The sequence below is a fragment of the Poecilia formosa genome, unplaced genomic scaffold (assembly GCF_000485575.1).
Source record: "Poecilia formosa unplaced genomic scaffold, Poecilia_formosa-5.1.2 Scaffold78, whole genome shotgun sequence".
Lineage (NCBI taxonomy): Eukaryota > Metazoa > Chordata > Actinopteri > Cyprinodontiformes > Poeciliidae > Poecilia > Poecilia formosa.
The window spans coordinates 1,954,409-1,977,688 of NW_006800017.1; the positions used below are offsets into that span (position 1 = coordinate 1,954,409).

The 23,280-nt window shown below is 41.3% G+C and overlaps 2 protein-coding genes across 3 annotated transcripts in view; one reads left to right on the top strand and one right to left on the bottom strand.

Moving 5' to 3' along the window:
• The window catches only part of LOC103141000 (mitochondrial import inner membrane translocase subunit TIM16-like), a 112,051-nt gene that overhangs the window by 57,837 nt on the left and 30,934 nt on the right, over positions 1–23,280 (top strand). The window lies entirely within an intron of this gene.
• vasnb (vasorin b) lies at positions 1,484–22,156 on the bottom strand. Its single transcript, XM_007556391.2, has 3 exons — positions 21,842–22,156; positions 14,925–15,020; positions 1,484–4,809 (listed from the first exon to the last, which is right to left on the bottom strand). The coding sequence occupies exon 3, from the start codon at positions 4,800–4,802 to the stop codon at positions 2,718–2,720; it is 2,085 nt and encodes a 694-aa protein (XP_007556453.1). The 5' UTR covers positions 4,803–4,809; positions 14,925–15,020; positions 21,842–22,156; the 3' UTR covers positions 1,484–2,717.

Below are 23,280 nucleotides of genomic sequence, written 5' to 3' on the forward strand. Positions count from 1 at the left end.
ACAAGCCATGCAGTTGATAGAGTCCCTGATGTAATTCCAGTGAATTTGGTATAAAGCATTTTACTCATGGGAGGCTGACCTGAAGAAAACTCTGTAATGATGCACTATTTTGTGTGAGTATATGATATAAAATCTCATTGAAATACATTTGTGGTTTTAATGAGACAAAAGGTGGAAAAAGTCCCCAGTGGTGTAAGTAGTTTTTATTTTTTTTGCAATGTCTTTCCTGCTTCCTTGTCTTTTGACACGAGCTTTGCTTTTTTGTGTCATAGTTGTAATGTAAGCTGGTAAAATAAAAGGATTTTGTAGCTCCTGTTTTGTATTGTATTTTCTGAAACAGGCCAAAATAGCTTCTGTTTCTATAATTGCTCAAATGATTTCTTGTCCTGTTTCAGTTACCTCAGTGGAAAATTCTGGTAGAAGTAGGAAGTAGTGTGCCAGCTAAGAAATGGCGAGCGCACTAAGTGATGGGTTATTTGCTTTCAGAGTGACTTTGAGTGATTGTCGAGGCACGTTAAGACATCTCCAGAGTGCTCGGAGTAGGCTGATTCAAGAATAGGCTAACTAAACTTTGTTCACAAGGTTGTTGGAATTTCATGTTTAGAAGTTGATTTATTTGTTTAAGTTACAAGCTTTAGACATCAGTTTATGGATTTTGGCACTTGAAACTGTTTGCATGGGTTTACTTTAAAATTCACATTTTCACAGCCAAAACATGTGCTGATGAGTGATATATTGCTATTTTATACCTGCATTTGGAGTTTTCTTCCCTTCTTTCACTGCACACCCCCTCCTGTTATGACTTCCTCTCGCTCTAAGTGATGGCGTAACAGAGAAGTTAATGACAAACACATTCCCTACATTCCCACCTTCCCTCCCTCCTAATATGAACCATCCTTTCAATTGCTGAACTCTAAATACAAGGGGGGAAAAAACCACCAAAAACTTACTTTTAGGTATTCATTTAATGTAAATATCACTTTTTTTCCATTTATACAAATAAGTTCACACAATAAAAAAAAGCAATACGCAATAAAAAATTTCCCTAAATAACAAGGAAAAAAAAAAAACACATTGAAAATACTTTTGGCTATTCTCAATGTTATCTATTTTACAGACAAATATTCCAGTTTGCTACTCTTGTTTTAAAGGCTTTTGGGTTTGTGTAGGATCAGTAAGGGAAATACTACGGGTAAGTAAAAAGGCAGTCACGGATGTGTCTTTGGTGCGTTTGCCTACAAATAGTCACTGCGGCTCGGGGTACGCCAACGCATGCGGGCATATCAAGGAAGTAAATGATAGCAACTCTATCTGTTGGTTTTTGTTTTCACAAGACAGAACATGTAGCTGGATTATCACAGTTGCTTAAACAAACAGTATTTACTATCATTCTTTGCGTAAGATTCACAGATACGGATCTTGGCTCTCTCTGGGTCTTTTTGATGATCTTCCAGTGGATCTCTGCAAATCTCATTTTCTTCTCAAACAGTGTGGACACCAAATGACGTTTGCATAGTGTGGCTAGATGCAAGCATGCAAAGCTAGTGTCTCCCCTGTCAAAAGGTAACAGCTCCTATCACGCCATCGGGCATGCTATTTTTACTCATACGAAACATGGTACATGTGAACTGTTTGCTTTGCTCATTTTACCACCAGACCATGAACTGCGTTGCACTGAAGTTGTCTTAAACAAATAGCTGAGTTACCTTAAAATGAGACATAAACAATAAATAGTCGCCGGAGACTTATGTGATGAATTTTCAGCAAAATAAATGGTATAGCTGTTTAAAAACAGTGCATTGAACATAGAATTACAAGAACTTCAGTCCTTTCCTCTCCTCTGTACCTTGTTGTAATCCTGCTTCTCTCTTTCTCTTTATAATGGGGGGGATTTAGTCTTGATCTGTTCCAGACTCCCATCTACTCAGACTGTCTGATATTCTGGGGGTAAAACCCTATGACTGACTTTACTGGCACCAAATGAGTTTTAATCTTCAAAGATTTTAATCTGATGTTTTTTGTCTGTTAGTCACAAGAAGTGAGTTGAGGGTGCAAGGGGGAGGGTTATGAGAGGTTTTAACATCACAATATTTAACAACAATAAAAAAATACAAGTATTTAAAAAAAAAAACATGTTTATAAAACAATTTCATCCAAATAAAGCAATACAAGCATCAGTTATTTTCTCTGTACAACTTCATTTGGTGGGTTAAAAGATCATTCACAGCATACACTGATTCCTTCTGGTAAGTACTGAAGAGTTTGCACTACGCCTCAAAACCAACTACTGAGACTGTTCATGCTGCTTTCTGTGATGGGGAACGGCAGTACAAGCTCATTTCAGTGCACATGCAGCGCACATAGAGGAGTGCATGAGCTTTTTAAGTGTCCCAACCCCTAAATTGCAGCCAAAACCAATAGTCTCAGCATCACAGCATGTTGGTTGATGGACATTGTAGCATTCATCATAGAAACACCATAAGTGCGTTCTAAAGTCCAAGCATAAAGTGTTCCCATGTTTCAGTCTCTTCTTGGACAACCATAGAGCAGTGAGTTGATAGTAAGTCCAGCTTCTTTTTTGCTGATTAGTTGCCTGGTTCTGCGTCCTCCACTTTCAACCAGCAGACCTTGCTCTATGTGTTCTGATTATTCCACTTGGCAGGACACGGCAGAGGAAATACAACTCTCTTTTAGAAATAAGTCATCAAGGCCTGCTGTCAAAAGTAAGAAGGCTTGTGCATGGGCATATTGTTATTTGATGAACAATGATCTTGTATTAATAACACCTCATACTCCATACTACTTGTTTGGACAGAAGGTTCAGGCATCATAAGTTGTGGCTGCTTGTGAAACAGAGCTCCATTATCCAAACCGGCTTTAACTCCATCCATCCCCAACTGGGAGGGTTCACAATCTAGATCCAGGTGGGTCTTGGCTCTCCTTCTCCGAAGAAAGAAAACCATTGCCACTGCTATCGCTATGAGGAACAACAGTATCATGATGGCATATGCAGGCACAAGCACAGTGCCTGCATATGCACTGGTGTCAATTTGTGCACCGGTGCCAGAAGATCCAGGTTTAGTATGAGCCTGAGTGCAAACACTCTCAGCATCGCTCGCAGCACCTATAGGACTGACACACACGTTGTAGGTGGAATTGGGTTTCAAACCTCGAAGTGTATACTCTTGGAATGTTATTGGAAGGTTGAGTGGAATTGGTCTGCGGTCCGGCCCAGAGAGGTTTCTGTAGGTCAGACGGATTCCACGGATGTGAGGACGCATTTTAACATAGCGGTGAAGATCTATCAGAATTGATGTGGCCGTTGCTTGATGCGAAGTGATGTCTGGTGTCTTTGTGACGATGGTGGACTTGGATGGAACAGCTTCAGTTGGATAAGTTGAAGAGCGGCTCTGGATTTCACAGAATTGTCCAGATGTGCCATCTGGACAGGCACAAACAAATGAACCACGGAGAGTCCACTGACAAGTGCCTCCATTGAGACAAGGATATTTGGGACAGAACTGCTTTTCTTCAACTAGGTCAATACTGCTGCTGCTTGGAGATGCAGGGACAGAAGGCAGAGGAACATCACCACCTTTGCTAGGTGTCTTTTCACTGGCTCTGGGGACTTGGATAGGTCTGGTAGTAGTTGGTAATGTGGTAACAGGAGCAGGCAGGGTGGTAGTTGTAGTTTTGACAGTAGTAGTTGTCATTGCAGTTGTGGTTGGGCAGCCAAAATCCCTTGTTTCCAGTCTTTTTAATACTTTTCCAGCACTGATGGGTGGAAAATGACAGCGTGTCTCCTCTGTTCTCTCCAGGGTGATGCTCTGCGCTCTAAGCCATCTTGGGAACCATGCTAGGTTGCAAAGACAGTTGAAGGGATTTTCGGCAATTGCTAGTTTTTCTAAATGGGGGAAGAGCTGGGAAAACTCCTCAGGAAGACCTTGTATACTGAGACTGCTTATGTCCAACTCTGTTAACTCACCAAGGTTTTGCAGGTCCTCAATCTTTGGAGGGCCCATTGGGTTGCCAGCAAGATTAAGATGAAACAGCCCAGGTGTCTCTTTTAGTGCTGAGGGGAAAGACTCGAGTTTGTTTTCTGAAATGTCCAATTCATGAAGATTCTTTAAATTTCTTATAAGCTCATTATTTAGGCTGGTAAGTCCAACACCACCAAGTCTGAGTGACTCCAGGTTGGGGGTCTGAAGCTTGGAAGTATTTAACGAGGGCAAGACATTAAAACGCAGATCCAGCAGTAGTAGTTTGGGTAATGAGAGGAGGGGCAGAGTTGTCAGCGCATTACCTTGCAATTTGAGTTCCAGAAGGTTCTCCAAGCCATTAAATGCAGCTGGATGGATCTTTTCTATATGATTGCTGTACAAATAAAGGCGCTCCAGCTGCGGCATTCCATGGAAGCATTTTTCTGAAATGTAGGTGATCTGGTTGGATGACAAGTCCAGATTTTTTAAAGAGCTCAATGGCTCAAACACTCTTTCAGGAAGATCAGTAAGTTTGTTTTGACTCAGATCCAGCATTTCCAAGTTAAGTAGTCCATTGAAGTCCTCAGCTGCAATGCCTTCAATCCCATTTGCAAACAGGAAGAGGTTTTTGGTTGATGAGTCCAATTTGCCAGGAATGGTAGAGGAGCGTCTTCGGGAGCATAAAATGTTCCCTGGATTGGAGCACAAGCAATCCTGTGGACAGTTGCTGGAAAGGAGGCCGTCAGGAAGGATGAGGAGGAGCAGAAGGGACATCAATGGACTGAGAAAGACCTTCATGGTGCAGAATCTCTCTTGGGCCATGCTTTACCTAAGACAAGAAAAACAAACACAGTTAACAGTTGGGTTCTTAGAAATATTCTGCATAAAAGAAAGATAAAGAAAGCCTCACCATAACTTTGTAATTAGGCAAAGGCAAGTTTAATTTAGTCCACACTGAGTACTAAAAACCTTGCATTTTAGGACCATAATCAAAGACTTCTGACTCCAAGAATAGAGCCTTGTGATTTCTGCTTTTGGATTCAGAAGCACAACACTGATTCTTGTCCATGCTGACACTGGTCTAAGTCAAAAATTACATGTATACTTTTCTTAACTTAGTTTATTTCTCTAAACCTCAAGAATCTGTGAAACTGGTAAAAGTAACAATTAACATTCTGTTCACTCCAGTTTTGCCTCGTCATACAAAGTCACTTTTGAGCGGCTGCATGAATGTCGTGCTGCATGTAGCAAAGCATCTGCCGATGATTCATTTGTATCCTACTACACATGAAGAAGAGCTGATAATCTAGAACTGCCTTCCCACATATAGGTGCAAGATAAACATTTTCTGTGTCATCCAGACTGACAGCCTGTGATAGTTGCCAAACAAGTGCTTCTACAACATTAAGAGTTGAAATATAGTGATAAAGATGAATAGATTTTAAAACGGATATATTCCCATGCTTTAAGCCATTTCACCTGAGTCCAAACTTATTTAAACAACTGCTGAAGTGGAGTGTCAGCACGCTACTTCAAAGGATGATGGAAAGGAGAGGGGAATAGGAATGAGGGGGGGGATAAAGAAGAAACCAGTTTCAGACAAGTCTGTGTAGCCATTTATCATCCAATGCTATCAAGTGAGACAAGCATGCGGGAAGAAGCAACATGTATCTGCTGAATATTGCCCAGAAGTAAAAGGAAAAGATAATTAAATGCACTTTTGCTTTATTGCCCCAAAGTGAGTCTAAACCTTCCTATCCCAACTCAAATTTTTTTTAAGAATAAGGACTTCATTTCCAAACCTATGTAGTTACATTTATGATATGTTGTATATTTTACAGTTTGAACGCTATAGGTAATTTGTCAGGCTTTTATAAATTGCAGTTGTTGCCTGCACAAAGTGTCTTTGTGCACAAAGTGTCTTTGTGCAGACTTTGCCTGCACAAATACTTTGCCAAACACCTCAATAGTACCCAACTTTTGGAACCAAGAATCTTATACAGAGTACATTCAGAACATTGTGTTCTCACGACTGATGCAACCTATTTCACCAGAAATTTTAAAGGAAATGTTTATCCATCCCTCTTTTTATGTGGCAACTGTTTCATTTCCATTTCCATATGTAAATAATTACTTCAGAATCATGTTAATACTTCATGGAAATTCCTCATGAGGTGCAAGTCAGCTAATTTAGACGAGATTATTCTCAATTTTGTTTCTTTATTCTGTTAAGTATTGAAAAAAAACTAATGTAAGGTTTGGTGTATCTTTTTCATGTATCTTGTTTGTACAGAGAACAATTTAACATTGAAATAAAAAAAATCTATAAAATGATGGCATGTTGCTGTAGTTGGATTCTGATTTGCTGGGTCTTTTTTATATTTTGTCCTGTTGCACCAAAACAAAATCTGTTCCAGTTGTACTTTTTAGTCTTAGACCAATACCAAGTAGCAAACAGTTGTAGAGTGGAAGGAAAAATATGTAATTATAATTTAAATGTTTTTTTTTTTTTTGTTTTTTTTTCCCAAAGAAAGTCTGAAAAGTGTGGTGTGTATCTATATCGGTTTAGAGTCACCAGCTACAAACAGCAGGAAAGCCCTTTCCAGTTCTGCACAGCAACTGTATAAAAACTCCACTCAGACTTAGATTTGTTTATGGAAAACCTTGTTGAAAAAGTAATGACAGCATCTGATGGCAACAGCTCGCTGCTGGCTACAAATGAATGAGCAGCAGAGGTGAAGGGTTGCAGTTAACCTATAATTTCCACTCGGGGGGCCTGCAGGGGTTTGTGTTAAACAGAGTTCTATAATAGTCGTGTTTCAGAGTGAGTAGCTCAGAAACAGTCTAAAGTAGCAGCATTTTATTTGTTTGTTTTGAGAATTAAAGTTGTTTTTGCTATAAAAACTTAATTCAAACCTCACTTGTCACCAGACTGAATCTAAAGGTTTCCAGTACAATGATATAATCAATAATTTATTGATTTTATGGAAATTAAGAGATCTCAAAAGATAACCAGAAGGCAGGTGGGCAGGGAGAATCAAACAGTAGCTAGAGGGGATGCTTGTTTTCTAAGAACTAAAAGCAAAAACTTTACCAATATTCTGGGCAAAAGGAAAGTGTCCAGAGCCAGAATACACAGCAACATCAAGCAGCTTTAGAAAAGCAAAAGCACCACAAGGATAAAACCGAGAATATTTCCCTTAAAAATAATCACTGTGGTATTTCTACCACTGCTTCCTCGGGGATAAAATGTTTATTTGAGTGTGCCTCACTCCAAACTGGGCCAGGCACATCTGATCAAACCCAGCGGAGGAGGAACTGTGGCAGAGGTGGACGGGGAGGGATTCGGCCCGATCGCAGATAAACTGGAACTTGAAAGGTTAGATTCTGCTGTTGTCTTTTCTCTTTGGCTGCAGCAGGCCTGTGCTGATCGGCAGCTCAGATACGGCGCAGCTGGGACGTTGCTGCTGCGGTGAGTGATTGCTGTGAGAGGAGGTGCAGAGAGAGATAGTAGAAAGGCAAGTTGTAATCCCGCACATAGTGGAGGAATGCCCCCCTCCTGACTTGTCGTCCTCCTTTCTCGACTTGTAATTTCCTTTTCTCTCCCCTGTGCACTTGAAACATTCCTGAGGCAGGCAGTTTGGGGGGAAAAAAGTGATCTTGGCTCTGTGGTTGGCTTTTTAAGATTTGCAGGAAGCTTTTTGGGGGTTTATAAACAAAGGATTGGATTCATTGCAGATCCATTAAAATCTGCTTGTGAATCTGACATTGTTTGGTTTTATCAGAAGAAAAACTTGTTGGCAGGTGAACATGTGAAGCAACACAAGGGCCTGAAAATGTGGCAAAACTCCGAATTACGGAGCATGTGAACTTTGTGTTGCTCAAAGTGACAAACATAATTCAGCACTTTGGAAAACTGAAGAGGCATAAGGGATAATCACATTTCCCCTCTCCTATAGCTCCCTTATTATCCAGCAGAGATAAGAGCAGGTTTCTGTCAGCGGGGCCTCAAATTCAATAAGGTCTGACTTTAGAATGGTGAAGTGGGCTTCAGCAATTAAATCCCAGCAGCCCATAGGGTCAAGAGTCCCTGTCTTTAGGGCTGAAGGCTAACGACAATGTGTGGACAAGTTGGGCCAGAGACGAAACGAGCGAATGATGCTGGCTGACAGTTCTGGATAAGGCTGCGCACAGCAGACTAGATACTCCCATCAAAGAGACTTTTTATTTCGGTGACCTTATCTTTTCACAGGAAAACAGCTTGTGGTATGTGCATTATGTGGAGGACCTACGTGGTCTCTGTCCCCTTTCACCTCCAGCAACGTCTTTGCAACCAGATGGATTCTGTTATCCACAATCAAGCAGAGTTATCCGTCAACATGACAAAAGGGCGAAGGGAGAATTAGAAAGGTGAAGCAACGGTATCCGAGTTGAAAAAAGATCACTTGAGAAGCAACATGAGGGAGAATAGAACCGACACTTTTAGCACATATATACATGTAAAAATGTCGGACTGCTGATGCACAGAGACTGATGTGTCTCTTATGTAGTGCTTTATTTCTGGTTGTACATGTCAAACTGTGTTAGATAATGTTACCCCATGGAAAGATGAGATGCTCAGAATAACTGAAGTTGGGGGAAAAAAAACTGACTTTCAATTCTATGCTTGTAAAGACGACCAGACAGCAACCATGTAATTAAACGGAAAAAAGATCTCTAAATATGTGTTCACCAGCATAACTTTGCATCAAGCTCTATCAAGTAACAGGAACAAAAATGACACTTTACTATCGGCATAGTAATAGTCACACTTAAAAATGTCACTGAGCATGCTCATCCCGAAGCCCCTCTGATCGCTGCGATCTGTAGAGGTTGGACTGGGATTAAGGCCTCCAGTTTTTCCACAATGTGCACAAACAACAGATTTCAGTCTGATCCCAAGATAAGATTTAGCTTCAAAAACAACTTAAGCATGTCTTTATTGGGTATGTATACCCCTTGAATACTTTTGCAAGGTATAACGCTTAAATCTTATTTTACTGGGGTTCCCTGTGCTGGTCCAACATAAAGCAGTTCACGATTGCAATTTTTTTTTAAGAATGAAAATGTAGCCTGGCTTTTCGTTGCTGACCTGCTTCCCATTATCTGCTGAATAAAAGCATCCCCACACCATGATGCAGCCACCCCCATGCTTCGCCATGTTTCAACATGTGCAGTGTTGATTTTTTCCCCACATATATGATTTTGCATGCAGATCAAAGAGTTTAGTTATCTAAGTCATCTTAGTAGAGCACCTTTAAAGTAGACACTTATAGTTTCAACTTTTCCATATGAGCAGTTTCCTGTCTTTGCTGAAGAAAAGCCCCACACAGCAAAACGCTGGACCCACCGTGATTCTTCTTGAAGCAAAATATGTGAAAGTTAGAGGTATGGATACTTTTCAAGGCCTTTTTTCTTTTTTTTTCTTTTTTTTTGCCTTTTTTCTTTTTTTTTCTTTTTTTTTTACAATTTTACTCATTTTCCACTTTTCGACATAGTTTGTAAGTCCTTTTCATCTTAAGATTTACGATTTGGAACTGTTTTAAGAACAGTGTGAAGCAATACCATTCGAGCATACAGCTGGAGGACTTGAAAGAGAGCATAATATACAAGCGCAGGGTTAATGTGAGGGTAGACTCACGGTAAAAATCCCAAGATCGGGATGCATTTGCTGCACCAAATGAGAACTCAGGGCACCTCCGTGTTTGATGTAGAGTTTGATGTGAGTGGTTTACATTTTAGCTCGCTCTCAACTGCTATAAAATTACAAACGAGACCCAAAAGCCAAACAGTCGTTCAACAGCCAGATAGCATCAGTCCAAAGGATGACAAAGCCCATAAGCTTGTGAGACATGGAGCAACTCCTCAGGGTCAGAGGTTAGGCTCAGATTAGTGTTTCCACTTCTGCGCTCTATCCAACAACCTTTGTTGCAACGCTGACCCACACAACACAGTTAACATCCTCTGTTGGACAGAGTCGCACGCCCAGCTCCAGTTACGATCATATACCTGCGCCTCGTCTCGACAGGTGCCTTTTTTTCTCTGCTCCTCCAGTGGAGATGTGAAACCCCAAACCCTCTGGAGTGTGTCTGACTACATGATACGGCCAGGTCCGAAAAGCCCGAGGAGGAAACCAGAGGAGGTTGGTGGCAGAGTCTCGTCTGCAAGAGAGCACTTGTGGAGTCTGCGTCTGCCTCCTCTGAGACTTTGGAGCGCAGAGGTCATGTTGTGTGCGCTCCAAACGGAAACGTGGATCATTTCCTTTTTGTTTTATTGCTAAAGGACATATGGTTTAGTAGACGCTAGATCAGATTTTTTTGCTTTTTAAATAAACACAGACTCCGGCTGAGGCCAGACACACTGTCCACTTGTTTCCCCTCGGTCACGACACGAGTCTTTCGTCATCGTCTCCTGCCCTGTGACCCTCTGAAGACAGCAACTCGCGGTTGCTTTTGTCTCGCGGCTCTGCACATCTGCTGAAGACCTTCGCCACAAGGCGCTCACGTTACACAGAGGACACAGGATTCCAGCGCACCACTGACAACCTGTCCTTTGATCCGCTTTCTCAAAGTGGTGTTTTACACCCACAGCTTTTGTTAGTCCTGTGCCTCGCGTCTCTTATTCATCCTTTTGTGTCAGACACAATAACAAACCGCAGCATTGCAGAGGTCACAGCCTGCTCAGGCCAAAAGCTTCACATCACCAGGAAACCGTGTAAGCAGGGGCTGGTTGTGACGAATGTGGACCCTTTCCAGACTTTGGCCTTTTGCTTTCGTTTTCCATTCGTCCGGTCACCATCAAAACCTTATTGTTCGTGTTGGCAGCATGTTCCAGAGTGCTCTGCCACGCTGGTGCAGACATGTAACACAAGCTTGGCCACAGTTGAATTGGGTTGATTAAAGCTTCTAAGAAGAACCAAGTTTGAAGAAGGAAATTCTTTGTGTTTTGTGCTTGTTTTTTTGTTTGAGGAAGCTGGAAGGACCAGTTAGTTCAGTCAGCCACAAGACTACAGTTACATTCACATGCTGACAGTCATCCTTCCTGAGTGACATTCATTCCATCTGCATAACGCTAGTTTGTCTCCTGGCTATTATGATGCCTTTCTACCTGTGCACACCATGCATACTTCTCATGCTATGTAGTTTCCTATTACTGGGTTTCTGTACAACCACTACAAACAGGACAGGACTTCCACATTAATCATAATAACAATGAAAAGATGCAGGATGGAGTTATGTCTATTTGTGCAACTTTATTTTGACCCCCCCTGCCCCTCTTTGTTTAAAATCAACATGTAAAGGATCAATAAAGAGTTGGACGCTGTGTGACTCAGTCAGGCTTAAAACAGTGAATGACTGGCAGCCCGGCCATTGTTAAACAAACAATGCCACACGTACTCACTGAGGAAAATTATCCCTTTGCCTCTTTACCTGTCTGTCAGCATGTCTGAGTCATATTCTCGCTGTATTCAAACACGCTGTCTGCCTTATCCGAGTGTGTACTCCGGATACCAACATGTCACATTTGTTTAAGCTGGTTGTCTAGAAGCACTAAAACATCCTGTTTTGTCCCATTCTTGCTTAACGCCTCTGCTCAAAGCTTTTTTTTAAAAAAACATTTTCGGTATTGGTTTGTTCATGACGAGTATGACTGGAATCCGATGAAGGCAGGCAGGCCTTCTCCACCTGCCATATCTACCCTGTGAGGGTTTAAAATTTCAGGGGAGTTCAAAAGTAGTGTGATGGTAATCAGTAATGTTGGGCACATGGCTGCTTGTTCACTTTGTGAGGCTTTGCAGTCTTGGGGAGAAACTACAAGTTTGCACTTGTTTAGAGAACAACAGTCAAATTTCACCACCAAAGTAGTATATAATTATTAATTTCTTATAAATGAAAATCTCAAAAGTGTGATGCTGATACTCTTAAATAAAACCCACTTATGTTTAACTTAACCTCAGTATAAATCAAGCTGTTCTGTGAAGACCTAGGAGGTTTCTTAAAGAGTATTGGTAAACAAATAGACCAGGGAACACAGCTGAAATGTCAGAAATTAGAACTTTAAGGAAGTGTAAGATTATAAAACTACATCCCAAGCATTGAACATCTTTGAGCTGATTTCAGATTTGTTGACTATTCAGTATTGACCTGTAGTTGCCACTGACACGTACATATTGAGTATATGACAGACAAAGCTACAGAGAGGCATTAAATCCACCTCACAATACTTCTCCTGCTCTAAGAACCCACTGTTTGAGATTTTTGTCAATCTGCCCCGGAGTTTTTTTTCTTCTCTTTAACAAATAATGAAAAAAAAAAACAAAAAAAAAAAACAGACATGTGCCATACACACAAGATAAATGTGAACTGGAGATCACTGGTGCAGATTACAGTGTCACAAAGGAATTTATTGTGAAACTGTTGCCTGCATTGGTGCTGCTCCAGCACTGGGGGAGGTTGGAGGTTGGAAAAGGCAGCAGTCAGGCGGTACAGTTTCCCTCCCGACTCCTAACATGGACAGGCTTCTCCTTCATGGCCTCAGGTACACTCTGTCACCCTATGAACCAAAACTCTCATTTCTTTGTTGTTTTAATCAAATATGCTGGTTCGTTGGTCAACCATACAGCGTAAGGGAAATGTGCAATCAAAGCTTAGAGGTCACATCCAAATAACGAACACAAATCAGAGCAAACAATTTAAGATTTGATTTAGAGACGGTTTGAGCGCAACAATCACCCAAACAGGTGAGATCCGCAGATGTTTAAACTCCTTAGTGCTGACCTTTTACACCTCCTCGAATCTGGCATAAAGAAAATAAGCCACCAACAGTCATTTTATATGTGTTAACAATGTTCTCCAATTGTATTTTAGGCAGACCAAATAGATCCAATACGGTTTGAATACCAAATGTTAAAAGTATAAAGGAAACTAAGAGACATAATGGCCCTTTGTGTGGTTCATGACCCAGATCTGTTCTTTACACATGACATGTTTATCGTACTTTCAGACAGAAGATACAAATGAGTGCTTTGTTGGAACTGAATAGTAACTTTTGTCGGCAAAAGGAGCAGTTTGTTTGCTCCAAATCAACAGGTCCCTTCATACATCTCTTCAGGTGATCGGAGCAGATTCCTGGGTCAAAAACACACAACAACGTGTACTCTCTAATATTTGCTCACACACGTGTGATTGGGCTCAGAGCTTTGATGTGACAGAGTTTGCTTAAGCATGCGGTAGAGTTACCGTATGGAACACCCTTGTTTGCTCTTGAGTGTTTGTCTGCCGGTTGAAATAGTAACTTTATTAACCCACAATGATATCCTAATGCGCTTGTAGTGGTGAGCATTGATAAGAAGCTGCAGCTCGGTCACATTCACTCGTATTTCAACATGTTGTGAAACCGTTGCAGACGCATGCAGGAATACAGGCGTGCATCTGGAAAACGATGAGTAAAAGATGCGCAGGGTTTGTCAACACGCGTTGTAATTCAAGGCAAGCTTTTGATGGTAAAACTCCGAAGGCAGAAATAGGCTCGGTGTTGATACTGAGGCATGTGCGAGTTGCAAATAATTTACAGCAAGATTAAAAAAAAAACACAAAAAAAAAACAGGATGTGGAATGTGGCAGTTACGGCCAGAAATCAATACTTCACTGCTGCGTCTTTCTCTGCCTATAAGATGGGGATCAGACGGGAAGAGAAGGAGGTGGGCGAGGATGAGCAAGGGAGGCAATTAGCAGGAGTGGCGATGTGCGTCCAGAGTTCCAGGGAGACTGTGTTCATGTGGGTTTGGCTTTACAAGCCCACACAGTCCCCGTCACAGCTCTTTGAAAACTGGAACAGCACAGAGGCAGGACGGAGGGTGAAGGGTCAGGAAAAGGTTCGCAAGGTGAACAGGGGACAAGTTGTGTACTGACATCCAATTACTGGGACAGTATAGTGCAAGTGAATTTAAAAAAAAATATTCCCCAAAACCAATTTAAAATTTAAACCTCATGAACATTATCAGTAGTGTTTCAGCTGCTCTCTGTGCAGCTTGCTTTAGACCGAGGTAGCTGCGGCAGCCTTTATGATTTCTCATCTACTGTGAATGTCATTTTAAAAGTTGAAAGTCACTTAGACTGTTTTGGAAAACTGTGGAGCCTATTGATAAGATAATTTGTCCTTAGAACTTCAGTGCCTGATATTTTTGGGTATTAAATTTAGTTATCTGGCATGGAGTGTTTCAGACTGGTCATTGTTTCCAGTAAGGAATTGTCACTTTGACTTCAACGGGATCCTCATGAAGGTCCTTATCCGTCACGTTGTGCAAGAGTCATTCTCAGAAAATACTCAGATAACTCAATCATTTGTTAAATTTGAGCATTTGCGTGCCTACAAAGAGAAACAGATGCAATACATGAGCATGAAATTGTTTTAAATATGTATGAAAGGGAAGTAGGAATGGATAAACTGCCTACATTTAGGAATGAAATGATGGTGGCAAAGGGAAAAGGAACTGCAACATTTCCTTAAGTTCAGAAAAGAAACAAACTAACGTACGTTTCCTACACAGCCTCCTTGTGTCACTGAAATGCTGTGAGCTTGGTAAGAGAGCTGCTCTTGTTCTCCTGCCAGTCTTTGTTAACAGGCTCAGAGTGAAAAGGCCTCTTGAGGAAGCAGGGTGTTAGAGTTAACGCGCTAAAGACCGCCAACAGTGGCTTGTTTGGGATTCTGGATTCAAATATTCCAAGTGCCTATTAATATAACCACATCAGAAATCCTACATTATTTATGAAGTCGAGCTTTTTTTCCCCCCCTCTGTAATAATATACAGCGTTCCTGATCTTAACCATGTGTTTGTATTATAGCAGCTGGCCACTTCTTATTTATATGGACACTTTTGTAGTAAAAGCTGCCAGATTCACTTACCCAGTCACGATGCTTCCTCTTCTACCCCTACTCCCCGCTTCTTCTTCTTCTTCTACTTCTTCTACTTCTACTTCAGTTGCTTTTTTTTTTTTCCACCTGGAAATAAAACAGTTGGATCTGTTAATCAAATCACCTTTACCATGTACAACCGGCTCTACTTAGCTCGAAACCAGCCCCTCTGTCATGCACTGTTAATAGCCCACAAGCGAAACAGGAAGTTTTGCTGCTGCTAATTGGTTAAATTCCAGCTGTGTGCAGGAGCATGCTGAGCGGGCCGACCATGTGGCAACACAACAGTGTGACGGAGCACAGGAAGGGAGGCAAGAATGCGGGTCGACTGCTCGCCTATTGCATCTGTCAACTCCTTGTCTTAGCTTCATCAGCCCATCGTCTCCCATCTGTTAATTTAAACTGCATGCCCTCATACAGTGTGTTCTTTTGGTTTTTTACCAGGGTAGTTGAACAAGTTTGAGCGGAGACATTTATCTGCAGTTTGCATATGTATATTTTTTTATTGCTTCATACATGTTTATTTGCCTCTGCTGCTGAAACTCAGCACTGGCCACAATGTATTTATCTTTTACAAATTCTCTCCTTATCTGTGATGTTATAACATGAAATATAGTATGTGTTAATGCAGCTTTTTATACATAAAGATGAACAATATGAACAGTAAATCTGATTTGGTTCTTAAAAATAAAATTTCCTATGGATGTATGACTCAGTCAGTCAGCTCTGACTGGAGATCAGCCGGTCAAGTACAGAAGAAACTAAACACACCGCTCCATCAAATATAATGGTGGCAGCAGGGAAGCTGGTCTAAGATAATACTAACATGAATGGATGAGTTTCTACTTCTGTTCCGTAAAAACGGTAAACCTAAAAAATCCCACTATTTTTTTTATCTAAATCCACCTCTAGCAGCTGTTTGTACTGTGGTGAACTTTTTTTTTTTAGTTAAATCAGATAAAGACAAGGGACCTCTATCTCTATCAACGATCTTGCGTTCTATTGTTTTCTCTTTTTATCTAAAGTCTTTACCATAAAATCAGCAGATCACACCTCAAACAAAGCTGGAAATAGAAACTGCCCAGAAAAAAAAAAAATCCTGATCAGATTCGATATATTCATCTCCTCTTGTAATTTTCTATTAGTGGATGAAGATTGGACAAAAAAAAGAAAAAAAAACCTACATTCATACCAATTTTTGGAAAATATTTTAAGCTGTTTAAAGCCAAGTATCAGTATATATTATGCATGCGGTATTTGATCTTTCCTCCACTTTTACCAACTATGACAGGTGACCTTTATTCATATTTTACAGTATTTACTTTACTATTGTGTTTCTAGTAAGCAGTGGCTTGTAAACCGTAATGCATAGACATTTGATCTGAGTCAGGTTTTAAAAATATGCAACAAACTTTACTATAACTGTTTGTGGAACAGATACTTGCACATTAGTTTGCATGGCATGCGTCAGTGTATTTACTTGTGAAACTAGTTGTTGTTTGATGCATGGTGTGTTTTGCAACACCACACAGAAGCCCTGTTCTTTCACTAATACTTCTTTGCATAAAAACCCACACAGGTAGAGGTACCGATGCACGCTTGTGCAGACAAGTTGTGCGTGTAGCTTCTGAATCGGGGGAAAAGCGTGTGTCCTGACGCTTCTGTGGTTAGATTTTTGAGGTCGCTGCCTCTCAGATGATTCCTCGACTGAAGAGTAAATATTTTGTTTTCGAAGTGGAACTCAAAACCCAAAACGTTGCATCGTTCTTTCAGATGAAGCTCCTGAAACCGCTGTAGCACTGACAACAGCAGGCCGGTTATGCAGCCCAGCACCAAGATCAGCTAATCACAGATACAGTTTTTTTTGTTTTGCTTAAGATGCAAGAAGCTGTGAGGCTCCTTCTCGCTCGACTTCCTACCAGTTGCATGTTGCGACTTGCGCCGTTCTTGTGCTGTTTGCAGCGTTGAGCGACTGGGATTCTGGCTGATCTTTGCTGCCGCTCAGATTCAAGCAGATGGGCACAGATTCCCGCTCTTGGCCTGCGTAACTCACAGAGCGGCAACAGATAGCGGTGCTATCTGTTGCCGCCCTGGCTGCGACTGAAATAGACATTAAGAAAAGAGTGAGCCAGAGAACAAAAGGGTCGAGCCAACTCAGTGAAAGAAGGGCCTTTTTATGTGTTAGATGTGTCTCTTCTCCAACATCTTTAATTCAAATGATTGAACTACCTCCTCAACATGCCATCAGATGCTGCAGAAGCCTGTGGCAGCAGACCAACACCTGAAACGTGCAGGACAGTAGGTGGTTATTTTGTTAAAAACCTCCTCTGTATGCATGCACTAAAATTCAAGGTCACACTTTTCTATTATGTTGCACAATAAAAGACATGTAACACATCTTTCCCAGGGATGCCAATAGCTGCACTGGCACTGTCGGTGTGTGTTTGTGCCTTGGATCTTTGCTTTCCTTTTGCCTAGTTAGATCTAGTTCATGGCTCATCTCCTAATTACAGTGCAGGCCAGAAGTAATTACAACCTTAGATTAAGAGTTATTTCTTCCGTTTTTTCCTTTTTTTTTTTTTTTTTTTTTTTTTTTACAAACCAGCGCTGAAATGCAGCAATTTGTGGTGTATTTCTTTATAGATGAACATCCTTGTTCTCCTTACTCTTTCCCTCACGTCCCTCTGGAATCTTTCTTTCTCCTCGGGGGGTGGGGGGATATCTTCACTGATTTTCCATCTTGATTTAGAACTTTTCAGATGTACTTATCTGGTCTGCAGAATCAAGCAGACTTGATTCTGCAGACCTTTTAGAGTTTGCTTCGACATGCTTGTGTGGGACTGTGTGTGTGAAAGCGGACGTGGAGGGCAGCGGGTATTTTGGGGGGGTGTGGGTGGGGGGGTTCTGGGGCTCAAACCGGGCCACTCCAAAGCCCTCAGGGGGGGGGGGGGGGGGGGTTCTGGGGCTCAAACCGGGCCACTCCAAAGCCCTCAGATCCCTTCGCATGTGTGTGTATATTTATGCGAGGGTTTTGAAGTGGTTCTTCTGAACGCATCATTTGGCTGCATCGGCGAGCTCTTCTTCAATTTAGCTTGGCAGGCGTATGGGCTGGGGTTTGCCTCCACATACCGCTAGTTCAGCACTGATGTTTGAGGCAGAGAGGCCTTTGAAGCTCAGGGGTTTTACTCAAAACTCCTCTTATAAGTAAAAGCTCCTGGGATGGCAACGGCCCTCCTGCTGTGCCACCTCTGAGGGGAGAGGAACAATAACACGTCAAGTTTTGACATAAGAAGGATTTGTTCTTCTTGAGTTTCCTCCTTGCTAATTGTAACATGTTTTTTTTTCCAGGTTTCCGCCCTTTTGACTTCCCCCCTCCCTGCTTTCTGAGAGCGTGCCCCGCTCTTCTACCTTCCCCAGGCCTCCTCGCCTCAGCACCTGACTTTTAACCCTCTAATCCCTCTAATATTGAGGGTCGAATGCTTCAGGCACTCGCCCTAATTGGTGCAAAACTGAGCCCTGAAAAGTCTGGAAGTTTGGGGAAAGACATGGATGTAAACAACATTGTGATAAGGCTTTTAACAAATTGGGTTTTCTACCTGTTTTTCTTCCACAATTTCCAAAAAGTTCTCATTACACTCCATTTTCCAACCACAAATAAGTAAGACGGATAAATGCATGGAGGATACAACTTTTAGATAATGGGATATACATCGGGATATGAAATGTTTCCGTACTCTTCCAAACTTGGAAAACGCCTCAAAAGCCTGACTTTTTCCAGACTGCACAGGAACCCTGCTTTTAGTTCGGCTTTTAAAAACAACAAATGAAATGTTATGATTGTGGTTCGCAGCAGATTTAGACAGATTTAGACATCAGCGCTCTTTCCCTCCCAAGCTCTTTGGCACAGATAACGAAATGCCAGCCTTGATTTTGTAAAAAAAAAAGAATACCAGATAACTCTCTCACTGACCCAGTGTTGCCAACCAGTCCAGGACCGGGCGGCAGTAATGTGGTTTCAACATCTCTGTAACAAACTTCATGAAAGCCGGGTCTGTGCTTAATTGTTCGAATCAGATTCTATGACAGAGTCCCTGTTCTCCTCAGTCTGCTTCCCGACCACACACACAGACGCAGCTAAAATAGCCCGTTCATTGTGCACACAGCACGCCCTCTCTCCTTCATGTTCACACCAACACACACGAGTGGTACGAATGTTTTGACAAGCTTTGATCTAAACTTTGAAATACTCGCAAGAAAGGTGCAAAAGTAACTATTATCTTTTTTTTTTTTTCTTTCTTTCTTTACTCCCTCAGAGAACTTTTGGTTCGTCTCTCACCTCCGAGAGGTCAAAAATATCAGCATACACAACGGTCTGAGAACACAACAGTGACTGTTCAGGCACACTTCTGTGTTATTTACAACATCAGAAAGTGCCCAGCAGCCCTCTGTTTTGCTGCTGTCACCATGTGCAGCCTCAAATTTCTTCACATTAGTGCAGGAGTAATTGGCCTCCTGTGGCTGCTCCGCTACGACTGGTAGCCTAATATATTAACAGATTGCAACCATTACATACTGTCAATGACAGAGGAGCTTTTTTTACAACATAATGACTACCTGCAATGGAGCACTTGGCAATGAAACAAGCCGAGCTCCAGTGATGGGTTAATAGAGGGGCTATTGGAGTAGATAGGTCTGGGGTTTTTTGCCCCTAGGAAAATGGAGGCGGTTTTCTTTGCCTCATTATGGGGCCATACAAGACTAAAAAAAAAAAAAAAAAAGTTGTTCTTAGCTATTAAGACATTAACCTTGCCTGTTGTTCTGTCTGATGTCATGATTCTAACAAAGGCAAGTTTGATCTGTGCATGTTTATACTGGCACCATTATTTGGAAAGTGAGCAGGAAAAAAGATGGAACTGTTACTTGTATCTTTACTCTCCTGAGCGGAGATCGGTTTGAGCATGTCGAGTCACGTCGCTTCAGTAGATGTTGGTTTAAACCTGGAGAAGGTCACCCAGAGATTTAATCTTTCAGGAATTTGACCCCGTCGCTCGCAGCTCTGCCGCACGCCTGGCTAAGGCAGCTGATATTTGTCTGATTTCTGCGTTTACCATTACTTGCATCCGAGCAACTTGTTCCGGAACGCCTTCAGCTAAATGTCCAAACATTTATACGTTTTGGCAGCCCTGTAACTTGCGCATATTTGGAGTTATAAAGTTATGATGTAATTGAATCATTGCAGCACTGGCAGTCGTAGTTGTTGCATATTTTTAATGTTGCAAAATGGCATAATTCATCGCTTTATGACTGAAGCTTGGCCCAAAAGTTAATCTTATTGTAAGACATGCTTGAAATAGTGTTTATTATTATTCAGCAGTGCTGTAATATCCTGAAAAGGACAATATTCACCCTGGGGGAAGTTTAATCCATGCCAGTCTTACAGTTTCTTTGACTAATATATGACAAGTAAATGCAAACTTTGTGGCTGCCTAGGGTACTAATAGAACTTTAAAGCTATTTTAATAATTTCTACACATTTTATGCACCATTTCACAGCTCATTAATAGATGAACATGATATAACACTAATGTTTAGTAATAACTTTTTGTCAGATTTTGTCAGTATGGAGAAATGTGTGTAACCTTAATCTCTGAATCACTTAGGTTTTTTGTTTGTTTGCTTTAAATTCCTGGGTAAAAATCTGCTATACCATTTTTGTGTTTTTTTCTTCTCTTTTTTTGCTATAATCTAACATGGAGCATTTATTTGAGAGTTTGATAGCTTGTAAGTATATTTTCTTTAATAAATAATAATAAATAATATATGCTTCAGAAGTATGGACAGACCCCTAAATTTGTTGAATTAACTGTTTACCTACAGAGCAACATATGGGAGTGCTCTGATCATCTTCGCTTAGGAAAGTTAATAGAATTATAACAGAATTAGAAAATCGACCAAAAAATGAAAGCATGTTCATTTAAATTGTGTTTATTTGATATATAGTGTAAAGGGTCGGTTTCAGTCCATTGCAGAGTTGCTAGTTAACCGTACATAGAGAATTAAGAGTGAGCTGGAATATAAAAAGGGAGCCCTAAAAAGAATTTATTCTTCGGGCCTGTATAACCTTTGACCGGCTCTGCCTTTTAAAACTCCCCAGATTCAAACACATTTCTATGTAAATCATGCGTATTGTGTCCCGTTGAGCTTCTCATGTAGTGGGACGCTCCCTGCTGCATGTTCCAAAAACAGCTGTCCTCTGCGGTGAGCACGGCTCGGTGCGGTCTAGACGCTCGGCTCGGTCCCTGCGTGCTGCACGGCGTCCTGCGGTCCAACGCCAGCCCGCCTCGTTACCGCCCCGACGGCTACTTTTGTGCACCGCGCACACGCTATGGTTGGTCCAGTTACAAAACACGGTTCTTTTTTTTTTTCTTTTTTTTTGTCACCGATTGTTGACCTGAGGCATTAGAGGCACCCGCATCCTCTAACTTATCATCCCAGTACAGCAGCAGCGCGTCCATGCAGCCTCACGTAAACCTAGTTTTCCTTGAGTTGAAACATTTGATGCATTTCAATAAAATTCTGATAAGAGATCTTGTGACGTTAAAATGAGCGCCTTAGAAAAACAAAACAAAACAAACACAAAAAAACAATGTTGGTGAGTTATGCTGCCTTTTTTAAGCTAAAGGTGTTGCAATTAAAGACGAAAATATAACAACTCTAGTCACGTGTCAAAAATGCGTAATCGGACATGTTAAAATTTATTTTATCCCTGTTCGTTCGTTGATTATATTTTACACAGTCCTGCTTTACGCGTCACTTAATTTACGCGTCTTGGTCCACAACATACAGCCTTAAAGACCCGAGAGTAGTTTATTGTTCATATTTTATTGGTAGATACAGCAGAGTCTTACCCGTAACTTTGTAGAGGTGAAGCTGTAAGAGCGCTGTCGCGCTTGTGTCCGTATCCAAACAGAGCACTTCACCGATGTTAACTCCAAAGCTGGTAGTTTTCCGTGTGCGCACGATCTCGCAAGAATAAACAAAAGTATTTTTCTTTTCTTTCCTTTCCGTGGACGTGTATTGACCTGGGCTATCAAGAACGGTCTTCATCAAGTAGTCAGAGAGAGGTAGACCAGCCTCCACGTCAAGGAATGCGCTCAAGTGCCGACTCCCCTGGACAAAAAGCGCTTTATTGGAGAGCACAGGGAGAGCTGGAGCGGAGCGGAGCAGGGAGGTGGGAGGGGCGAGTCCAGGCGCACTCCTGCGCTGACTAAAAGGCAACAAACAATTCACCTTGCAGCCTGACTCAGGAAAGAAATTCCAGCCTCGTCTTAAACCTACCCTGCAGGACCTGTTCTGAGAAACGTTACAGCTTTCAGCATTATCTGATCCAGAAGTAGATTTTCATTAAAAATACAGGGCATTTATTGTTTCCTGCAGTGTCAGTATTTTTTCACGTTCAATTAAAGTGTCTGAGAAAAGTCCTCATACCCTATGAGTCATTTACAACACAAACTTCAATATATTTTAATAGACTTTTATGCCATAGATCAACATAATCTAGACTAACGTGATAAGTATGTATGAGTTACTTTTTTTTTTTTTTACAAACAAGTCTGAAAAGTGTGATGCACATTGGTACTTCCCCCTCTTTACTGTAATGACCTTAAATAAATTTTAAAGTAACAAGTTGTCTCCTGAAATTGGTCATTAAAAACATATTTTCCACCTGTGTGAGCATTTAAGAAAACCATTGGGAGCTGTTGTTTGAAGTTTACCAGTTTTTGGATTTGATTGAAAGATGGATGGAGCTGCTGTTAAAACATGGCAAACCTGAAATATTTCTCTATGCTTAGCTCCATCTATCTTTCTATTATTCATGACCAACTTCCCTATTCTTGCAGAAGAAAAATATCCCCACAGCATGATCCTGCCACCCTAATGTTTCACTAGATGGTTGATTTTAGTTCTTTGCATGCAGGCCAAAAAATTCAGCTGTGGTCCCATATGTGGCTTTTGGTCAACTTTAAACTGGACTTCTATAAAAAAAAATAAAAAAATAAAAAAAAAACTCAAGTGTGTGGCAAAATGACTTAAAAAAAAAACATCCAAAAAGTTTGAATAAATTGAGAGGAGGTCCTGATCCGAGTTCGCATGTAGTGCACATATGGTTGCTCCATCATCAAACTGAGAGAGCTATCAAATACTTCGTGACACCAGTGACAAACTACCCATTGGCAGCTGAGAGACTATTTTGATGTCAGCTTGTCCCAGCCAGGTACAGAAAGATGATAGCCACTAGAACTGTGACACTTCCAGTGTGTACTTTTAGCCACACGCCACTAAATTA

Bases quoted from the DNA above. Each gene is read 5' to 3' on its own strand.
- vasnb (XM_007556391.2), bottom strand. From the start codon at position 4,802: ATGGCCCAAGAGAGATTCTGCACCATGAAGGTCTTTCTCAGTCCATTG.